Raw genomic sequence first — 10,831 nt, 5'->3', positions numbered from 1 at the left:
GGTTGATTGGCCGGGATAATCCGATAAATGGGACGTTATCATGGTATTCCTATTTAGCGGTTTTAAAAGCGTTTTTACCAATATGTGTATTCCACTTACCAGTAAGTATCGGCAACCTATGCTGACTGACCTTCGCAAAATCACGACAAGCTTCCGAGTAACTCGAGTTTTATTTTTAAGATCGTAGGGAGATTATTTTTCTGTACGTTATGTGTAATTAAATCATAAATAGTACATGCTGTTCTGAAAGTTTGCCGACAACTTTTACCCGTTCTTTTACATTCTAACTCAGGTGCTTCCAATACATTAAGTGCTGAAAAATACTGTGATTCTTTAGAAAACATAGCAGTAATAAGAATATAGAGAGCAGGGAGTAGGCTATTCGGCGATTCTAGGTAACTCTGGTATTCATTAGTATTGTGGCAGATCATCTACCTCAACGACACCTTCCCGCACTAAAATCGTGGCGATTGAATTTATAAATCGGGTGTGACCTTGATTTTTAGCCGTTAAATGTTACAATCAATATTTTACTTCCTCGTTTGCCAAACCGTAACGTTTTTGAACATCTTCTGCAGGCAGAGAGGACAATTCGCAACAACACCGCATTATGGATTCCCGTTCATACACAACAAAATTTAAAGTAAAGCTGAATTGCTGAGCATTGTACCTGATTAATTAATCAGAATATCTGGGTTAAACAAACACCGTTTTCCGATGTTTAATTTGAAATATCGTCTACACGCCCCCAACATTTAGATGAAATTTCTTTCTGTCGGAAAAAGCTTGACTTTCTTTATATTTGGCGGTGAGCAGAGTTGAACCTGCAGAAATCTCCAAATTGAGTTTAATGGGGCTGGCAGGAGTGATGGGGGAGTGGCTAATGGGAAGCTCTGTCCAATCAGCAATGCATTCAGCCGCTGTTCCTATCCAGCCCACACTTGGTAACAGTGGGATCGCTGCTCTCAGTCCCATTCACAGGGGAACTTACTGTTTGGGAGGTGAGTAAACACCGGGAACGATCTCTTCAGTTTGTCTTTTGAACTGACGATACATTTCACTAGTTTCCGCAACTTCTCCAGCATATTGTGTTTCACAATGCTTCTTTCGATGGGAAATGAAGTGAAGTAACTAGAATAAACGTAACTAGCCAACGTGAGACTGCGATAGTCAGGATGAAAATTGTAGGGTGCGTTTACTTAGCAAGTCCTCATCAGTCACGTTTCGGATTACTTGTGGGGCGAGATTTTTCTCCAATTTATTTTTTCCCCTTAAGTATTGAGACGATGGCTTGTTTTGGATACATTCGATCCTTTCTGGTGCAACATTCCAGACAGGGTGGCTGACAGGTAAAATACTGGGAATCATAACTTTAAAATCAGGTTAAACAATGCTCCTTCATTTAGCATTTCTGTTCCTACCTAACTTTTGATTGAAGTATGTCTCAGGGTTCCGTGTACGTTGTCACGTAACCTGCTCAATGTTTTGCCTGCAAGGGGAAGGCGGCAATTTATACAAAACTTGCCCCCTCCCCCCGTTGTTAGTGCAAGTATGCCCCAGTTAGCAAATCATTTCACTTTAAAACAATTGTCCACCAATACAAGTGCAAATGGAGGCAAGACTGAAACATGGACTTTAGCAGACTTGAATAGCTTAGATTTACGATGCAATCATCCAAATTAGATTAATTAATAATTTATTGTATGCCTTTACATTTCGGATTGAAGTACTATTTTTCTCTCTCGAAGGTTGGGTCTTTTTGAAATAGATAATCTTCGTCTCCCGCCCTCGGACAGATTACCAAAGTGCGCTCGTTGCCTGGATTCCAGCCTTTAACCAGGACCCGATGATATGAAGCCCCTTTGGGTGTTACCCCTGTTTCTCTTCCTGCTGTGTTTCATCTCTCCTCCAGGAGAAGGGGCGAAAAGTGGAGATGACAACGAGCAGGTAAATAGACCGAGTAAAAGGCGTAAAGGCAAATCCTTGCCTACCAAGGGAGCACTGACCACAAAAGAAAGTCATTCGTGTTCCTGGGATATCACGGGGGAGGAAGAGTTAACTCTTCAGGTCAGTTGCAGTTACCAAGGCGGCAGCTACTGGTGCAAATATTCAGGGAGGCCGCAGACTTGCCCCACTTACAATACTAAAGCCAGTCAGTACTGGAAACAGGTCATTGGCAAAGTGAAGAGAAAGAAACATGCCTGCGAGGGAGATAAAACCTTAAAGACGCGGATCTGCAAGAAGGGACCAACAGAATCGCAGTTGAAACTGAAGGAAAAGAGTTTGGACCCGGACAAGCGGGTGGACAAAGTTTATTACAAGGGGACTGGACGCAAGAAGGAGTTAATGAAAGAGCTAACCCAGAACAGCACGGTGTTGGACCAAGTTGACTCCACCGAGAATCCGCTTAAAAAGAACAGGAAAAAATCCAAAGCGTCGGAATCTACGAAAAGCAAGGAGCCCAGCGCATTGAGTGAAATGAATAATGATAATCCCGAGTTTCAGGAGGAGCTGTCCCAGGTTTACTGTGCTGAGAAGTGGCATTCGCTCTGTTCATTCTTCGTCAGCTTGTGGAATGGCTAGTTAAATACACACGCTTTCCTTACATTTAGCAGAACTAGTACGCAGTCTTAGGCGTGTCCATATGAAATATCTACTTACCCCAGTGTGATTAACATTCATTAATAAAGATCAGACAAAATGGAACTTCGGATCCAATTTCGTAATACAACTGACTCTTCGTATACTAAACAGACTCACAGTACCAAGTGATGAAACGCTGTTAAATGGCGAATTTTGAACATTTATCTTTGTGGATTTAATCATTTAACATTTAAATAACATGTTCTTTGCTTTGCATTTTTTACTTTATCCTGTAAGAGTTAACATTAAAGATCAGTGAAAAGTCATTTGAGTTATTCTGCTTGGTTGCTTTAACATTGGAACACGTGATGTGGAGCATTTGCATTAGGGAATGGAGGTGTTAGGAACATGTGGAGCTGGAACAAAAACAAAAATTGCTGGAAAAACTCAGCAGGTCTGACAGCAACTGTGGAGAGAAAGACAGAGTTAACGTTTCGAGTGCTGAGTTTTTCCAGCAATTTTTGTTTTTGTTTCAGATTTCCAGCATCCGCAGTATTTTGCTTTTATCTATGTGGAGCTGTAGTTAACTGCTGGACTGAGCGATAACTCAGGTGAGATGGAACGTGGAAACGAATTAATTTGTTAAATAGTATTTAACCCTTGCCCATTACCTATTCTATTTTTGTGTTTAATGCTTATATGTGAAAGATTGACTTATATTTGGTGGGTATCTAATGCACAATTGAGCGCACAGCTAAGATAAACGGTCAATGCAGTGCCCCGTTGGAGAGCTTCCAGTGTTAGACTGTCAGTATGAGGAGGATATCTATCAGTCAAGCAGAAACAAGGGAAAGTTTAGTCGCGTCCAGTGTGATTATTATTTCACCTCCTATTTTACTTAGTTCTGTTGAAGAGTCATACGGACTCGAAACGTTAACTGTGTTCCTCTCCGCAGATGCTGTCAGACCTACTGAGGTTTTCCAGGTATTTTTATTTTTGTTTCAATGTGAGTACTCGTTGCCTAGAACAGAGTTCCTAATTTCAGCAGAAGCTTAGCAGCAACTTTCTCATCACTTTTTGAGTTGATGCAAATGCCTTCGGCTGCGCATTGACCATATGAAGCAGATACAAAACCCGGAGCGGCATCCTGACCTGGCTCCCGAACTTACTGGTAGGAAATCTCTCACCATCTGGGCTTTGGTTGGATGTGTTGTAAATCCAGATTTTGAAGGAGTCGGGATTTAGTATTCCTTCTGACATCTCGGAAACTTTTGCTGAAAAAATAATGGTGCCTGAGCGCAACACGGCCCGTAACTTGCGGTGAGGAAGAGATATACCCCGTGTGTTACAACTCATCACAAGTTACTGGCCACTTTGTGCCGCTCCACCTTTGGCTTTGTGAAAGTGACACATCACGCATAACCTTCTGATGATTTTCATGTAATTCCTGCGTTTGCACGTTAATTCACAGAAAGATAAGTCAGCAAGAGCACACTTTTAATTGTTAATTGATAATTGCTACTGATTAATCAATAAAAACAATGGGATTTTTTGTGATTTTTTAACATAGTAAAACATCCCGGGGTGCTTCGTAGGAGCGTTAGTAAACAAAGTTTGACACCGAGCCACATGAGGAGATTTCAGCTCACATAATTACGGAATTAGGTTTTAAGAAACATCTTAAAGGAGGGAAAAGAGAAGCAGAGAGGCTTAGGAAGGGAATTCCAGAACCTCGTACCGAGACTGCTGAAGCATGGTTGCCAATGATGAAACGATTGTAGTTGGCGATTCACAAGGGGCCAGAATTAGGGGAGTACAAAGATCTCAGTAAGGTTCCTTTAAAGTTTTTCCTTGATTTTACAGCTGACCTGACTTAGGGGCTGTGCTTGATTTCTCCCTTGTTTTTGTTAATTTAGTTTATTGTTTTGACTCAAAAGAGTTACAAAGATCTCAGAGAGGTGTCAGCTGTGGCTCAGTTCATAGCACCCTCGCCTTTGAATCAGAGGGTTGTGGGTTCATGTCCCACTCCTGGAAAACCGAGAACTGTGATTGTACTCAAAGAGTTGCAATCTGTGACTGTTGATAACTCGAAAGAGTACAAAGATCTCAGAGAGGTGTCAGCTGTGGCTCAGTTCATAGCACCCTCGCCTTTGAATCAGAAGGTTGTGGGTTCATGTCCCACTCCTGGAAACCAAGAACTGTGAATGTACTCGAAAGAGTTATAATCTGTGACTGTTGATAACTCGAAAGAGTTACAAAGATCTCAGAGAGGTGTCAGCTGTGGCTCAGTTCATAGCACCCTCGCCTTTGAATCAGAAGGTTGTGGGTTCATATCCCACTCCCGGAAACCAAGAACTGTGAATGTACTCGAAAGAGTTACATGCGATCTGTTGATAACTCGAAAGAGTTACAAAGATCTCAGAGAGTTGTCGGGCTGGACAAAGTTACAGAGCTAGGAGAGGCAGGGCTATGGAAGGATTATGAAACAAGGGTGAGCGTTTAAAATTGGAGTGTTGCCAGACTGGAAGGTCAGTAGCATAGGAGTGATAGGTGAACAGGATTTGGTGTGTGTTAGCTATGGCCAGCAGAGTTTTGGATGCGTTGAAGTTTATGAAGGGCAAAAGACCAGCGGGCAAGCAGGAGAGCATTGGAATAGTCAAGTCTGGAGCTAACAAAGGCAAGAGGACACAGTGGCATACTGGTAATATTGCTGGGCTAGTAATCCAGAGACCCAGGCTAATGCTCTGGGGGCATGGGTTCACATCCCACCATTATTAAATTTGGAATATAATTCAAGTCTCAGTAATGGTGACCGTGGCAACTATCATTAATTGTTATAAAAACCCATTTGGTTCACTAATGAAATCTGTTGTCCTTGCATGTGACTCCAGACCCACAGAAATGTGGTTGACTCTTAATTACCTTCTGAAATGGGCCAGTTAGTTAAGGGCAATTAGGGATGGGCAACAAATAAAAGGAAAAATAAGGGTGAGGGTTTCAGTAGAAGATGAGCTGAGGCAGGGACGGAGATTGGTAATGTTATGGAAGTGGAAATAGGTTGTCTTGCCCAGAAAGTAAATAGTTGTGAGTGTGGAGTCTCATTCCTTTGGGTTGTGTATTATTGCATTTTTTAAAAATGTCAAATTTAGAATTTACATTCTTTTCTTTCTGTCTCATTTTTCTTTTTCTCTTCCTTCTCAGTCCTACCTCCAGTTATTTCTTAATCCTTTAATCTCATTGATTAAGGAAAAACACTATCCCATTGTTCACCAAGATCACAGATGTCCTCATCATGGTGTTATCAACTTTCACTTCCAGCAACTTAGTGCAGGGAAAAAAATAAAACCTAATCATTCAATTGTAAGTCTTAATTAATGGGATGTGCTGGAAGATGTCCCCCTCAAACAAAATCTGACCCCATTTCTCTGCGTTCCTCCTTTTTTTTATTTCTATCATACATCAGTTATGTAATTAATAATAGAATTATAGAATGTTTAATTTTAAGTAGTAATTAAGAGGACGGTCACTGCAGTAAAACTGCAATCAATGTAGTCTCAATCTTGTAATGCGCATAAGGGTATCACAACATCAGTGTCCTTCTATACATGTACTTGAGCATGGTGATGCACATAAGAACATAAGAAATAGGAGCAGGAGTAGGTCACCCGGCCCTTGAGCCTCCTCTGCCATTAAATAAGACCATGGCTGAACTTTTATCTCAAGTGCACTTTGCAGCCTTATCCCTGTATCCCTTGTTTCCTTTAGTATCCAAAAAATCTATCAGCATCTGTCTTGAATATATTCAGTGCCTGAGAATCCAGTCTCTGGTGTAGAGAATTCCAAAGATTCATAACTCTATGAATGAAAAAAATTCTCCTCACCTCAGTCCTGGGTGGCCAACCCTTGCATACTATAACTATTTAGTATATGAAGATACAGTCTGAAAATCAGAGCAGAGAAGGTCAGCTATTTACTAACTCTAATGAACTCCTAACAGGGTGAAAATAACCGCATCCACAAATACTGAAACAAAAATAAAAAACAGCAGATGCTGGAAACCTGAAATAAAAACATAAAATGCTAGAAAACACCCAGCAGGCCAGACAGCACCTATGAAGAGAGAAACCAAGTTAACTTTGCAGGTTATGATGCTGCCTGATCTGCCGAGAGTTTCCAGCTTTTTCTGTTTTTATTTCTGCAAATATTCAACTATTGCTGGCTTGTAATTTCCCTAAAAAAAATTGACCAATCTTGAACTGATCTCCCCTTTGAGAGGATTGATCTTGATAATATTGTTTGTGTACTGCTGTAGATGAGGTCAGCTGTGAAAGAAATGCAATCTCATACATAAGAACAGGCATAACCAAAAATAAACCTCGCAACTCCCACTCCAGAAGTGGTGCCCATAGGCAGTAAAACTTGCTGCTAACATCAGTGTCAACAAAGTACTGTACTTCATGAGCATCAGTTCAATATATAAAAATTGTAAGAGGTTGAGAGGGTGAAATTCAAGCAGCTTACGAACATTATCAGAAATGAGTGTCACATCTTTAAATTTGCCTCCAGCTTTTCTTATTCTGCCAAAAAGCACTCTGGATCTTGTTCTATTGGTGTTTCTCAATCAAGATTGGAGTTTATGTCTCATACATTTTATATTAGTTTTCCCTTTGTCAATTGCTACCGTATTTTTTCATTTGGCAATATATCAGATGACAGAGTTTTTAGTACAAAATACCACATTAGTTTTCTTCTGATGAGGACAAAGTACTTCAACTAAAAAATAATTCGATCTTTACTAGGTTATAATACTATGTAGGCATTTGGTAAATGCAAGGCATGATAGCAGAATTGGGATTTCAACAAATTGTCTTATTTTCTATACTTCTCTTAAAAAGCACATTAGGTGTGTGACCTTGGCCTTCTCTCATCTGCCTGTGCAAGTTAATAATAGTCAGAAGCTGCCCTCAGATTCGGTGTTTTAGTTTTCATAGGTACATAAAAGCAAATATGTGTCACAGCTTTAGCTGAAAGAATAGAAAACAATGTAAGCCTGTGAATTCTCAATCTAGTTTGTACTTTTCATTTAGTGATTTTTTAAAAAATTATGTGCCCGATACATAGTCATAGAATCCAATTATTTACTGGGTTACAGTGGTAAGCTATCAACCTGAACCGTACAAAGCATGCACGTGTCACCTAAAGTCAAAGGATGAAAGTATTGTTGCACAATAAAACCTACTTGTATAAACTGAAGTGCAAAATTTTAACTTATACCATGAAAATGCCAATTGGTCATTATATGCTAATATTGTTTCATAATGAGAAGCCATGAGTTCACTTATTAGCATTGCCAGCAATTGATATGCGGTCTCAGAGGATCACAGCTAAGGATGGCGCACTTGATAGAGAATGAGTTAGTGACAAAACCACAGCTGTATAATTCAAGAGAGAAATAGAGAGACAATATATGAGACAGAAGCAGACTAAGGAAAAACATTTGGCTTTATAGAGCTCCCAGGCTAAGAAGAGTCCTTGTTATGCTGCCCAATATAAATGTGCAGCATTTCTGTTCAATAGTGTAATATTTCTTATATACGCAAGACTGAAACACTACAAGCAATTGGTTAAAGAGCAATTATGTGTGAGACAACAGCTTGCCTGCTAATGACATTCTGAAACAGTGAATGACATCGATGGGCAATAAAACTGAGACTGTGGCCTAATGATGTCGAGGCAAAGGATATAGCCTGCACAAGAAGATAAACTGACTCCTATTAAAGAATAAACCTATATCAATACTGACCAAAATTTTTATAATGGAAGGAGATTCAAAGGTGACCTTGATATTGTTTCATTTTCAGGCATTAGAACACATGTGGTTACTACAGGAACAACTGAATCAACAGTTTATTGCTTTAATCTGCACAGTGCACTCAATATTTGTATTATGGGGAGCTTGGGGAAGAAAGTTTCTATATGATTGGGAAAATAATGGCAATGCAAGCTTTCATTAGCTCATGGACTGGCTCTGAGAAAAGATTTTGAAAATGATGGTAGCTATTATTTTAAAGGAAGAATGTGGATTTATATAGTGATTATCATATCCTCGAGATATTCCAAAGCACTTTGCAGCCAATAATAATGAATTAGTTTTGAAATGCCAAGAGATCTTTTACATCAGCTTGAACAAGCAGGTTTAACGTCTCACCTGAAAAGCAACACTTCGAACAGTGCAGCTTTCTCTCAATACTGCGCTCAGGTCCTAGAATGGGACTTCTTGACATAACTGGGCCAAATCGTAAATTATTTTACATTTATCCATTTAAAGGCATTTATTATAGAGTGGATAAACGACTTGCATTTATACCATGGGTTTAAATAGAAGAAAAGTTCCACTGTGCCTAACATTGGAGGCTGCTGGCAGTGACAATACCTTGAAGGGCTGCAGTGAAGACCATGGCATCAATGGGCAAGGGACTGCACAGGAGGGAACAGTAAAGAGTAGAAATGCAGTCATTATTCCATAGTTAGGGGGACAGAGAGGCATTTCTGTAACTGTGATCCTGAGTTCCTCATGGTATATTACCTCCCTGGTGCAAGGGTAGAGGACATCACAAAGAGGGTACAGAATATTCTACCAGGCAAAAGGAATGAGCCACAAGTTGTGGTACACATAGGTACCAACCACACGGAGAGGACAGTTATTGAGGTGCTGCAGACAAATTTTCAGGAGCTAAGGAGGAAGTTAGAAACTCAAAAGCATAATCTCTGGATTACTCCCACACGTTAATGAGAGTAGAAATAGAAAGATAGGGAGGATCAATGTGTGGCTTGAGACATGGTACAGGAGGGATGGCTTCAGATGCTTTGGGCATTGGGGATTGGGAAAGTTCTGGGAAAGAAGGCATCTATTTATAAAGAGAGGTTGCACCTTAACCTCTGGACCAATGCTCTCATGTGGAAATTCACTAGTGTGCTTGGGAAGGTTTAAACTAAATTTGTAAGTGTTGGCCACCAGCATATAGAAGTAGAAAGCAGGAATAAGATGCATAAAGTGAGATTGTTGGATAGTTCTAGAGAAGGAACTAGTACCATTTTAGACAGGAAAGAACTAAAAAGGTCCATGAGGAACATAAAGACAGGCTTAAAATGCATGTATGTAAAAGCAGCAAGTATGGTGAATAAAGTTGGTTAGCTGCAAACATAAACAGACATGTGGGAATATGATGTCGTAGCAATAACGGAAATGTGGCTTAAAAATAATGAGGACTGAGTGCCTAATACTGAAGGATACAAAGTGTTCAAAAAGATAGGGAAGTGCTAAAGGAAGGTGGGTAGCAGTTCAGATTAGGGAGACATTGTAGTGTCGGAAAAAGGGGATGTCGTTGAGGGGGCAAGGAAAGAATCCACTTTGTTACAGTTGAGAAACAAGAAGGAAATGATCACTCTACTGGGCGAGTATTCTACAGGCTCCCAAATAGTGAAAGAGTGTGATAGAAGAGCAAAACTGCAGGGAAATCAAAGTGATGTGCAAGAACTTCAGAGTGGTGTTACTGGGATACTTCACCCAAATATCAACGGGGATAATGTTAGAGTGAAGGGTAAGGAGGGGGGTGGAATTTCTGAAATTTGTTCAGGGGATCTTCCTCAGCCAGTATGTTCTTGGTCCAACTAGGAAGGAGGCATTGCTGGATCTGGTGCTGGGGAATGATGTGGACCAAGTGTCTGTGGGAGAACGCTTGGGTAAGAGTGATCTTTATATTGTAAGGTTACATTAGCAGTGGTGAAGAGTAAGGAACATTCTATAGTAGAATTTCTAAACTGAAAGAGTGCTAACTTCAATGGGGCAAAGGGAGACCTAGCCAGGGTAAAATGGATTCAAAGTTTGACAGGAGAAACTGTAAGGAATAATGGGTGATCTTTAAGGAGGAGATGTTTAAGGTACAGGCTAGGTACATTCCAACAAGGGTGAATGTAGGGGAATCAAAGCCTGGGCTCCTTGGGTGACAAGAGAAATAGAGAATATGATGAAACTAGCAAAAAGAGGGTGCAGGATGCACGTCAGGTGAATTCTTAAATCAAGAATCAGGCCAAATACAGTAAGTTGAGAGGCCAAGTGAAGAGGGAAATAAGAGTGAATATGGGAATAAAATGCCAGTTAATATAAAAGAGAACCCAAAAATCTTCTACCAGCATGTACATAATAAGCGGGTAGTAAGAGGTGGGCTGGGTCCAATGAGGGAGATAT

At 40.3% G+C, this 10,831-nt stretch overlaps 1 protein-coding gene across 1 annotated transcript; it reads left to right on the top strand.

The window, feature by feature from the left end:
- The first annotated feature begins 976 nt into the window (after nt 1-976).
- Nucleotides 977-2,908, top strand: fgfbp3 (fibroblast growth factor binding protein 3). The gene is made up of 2 exons (XM_078565255.1): nt 977-1,001; nt 1,749-2,908. Exon 2 carries the CDS (start codon nt 1,852-1,854, stop codon nt 2,581-2,583), a length of 732 nt encoding a protein of 243 aa, XP_078421381.1. The 5' UTR covers nt 977-1,001; nt 1,749-1,851; the 3' UTR covers nt 2,584-2,908.
- Nucleotides 2,909-10,831: the final 7,923 nt, after the last annotated feature.

Source organism: Cetorhinus maximus, chromosome 20 (genome assembly GCF_964194155.1).
Source record: "Cetorhinus maximus chromosome 20, sCetMax3.hap1.1, whole genome shotgun sequence".
In the NCBI taxonomy this organism is placed as follows: Eukaryota; Metazoa; Chordata; class Chondrichthyes; order Lamniformes; family Cetorhinidae; genus Cetorhinus; species Cetorhinus maximus.
Note: the sequence above shows the minus strand (reverse complement) of the source record. Positions and strands in the feature narration are given on the sequence as shown.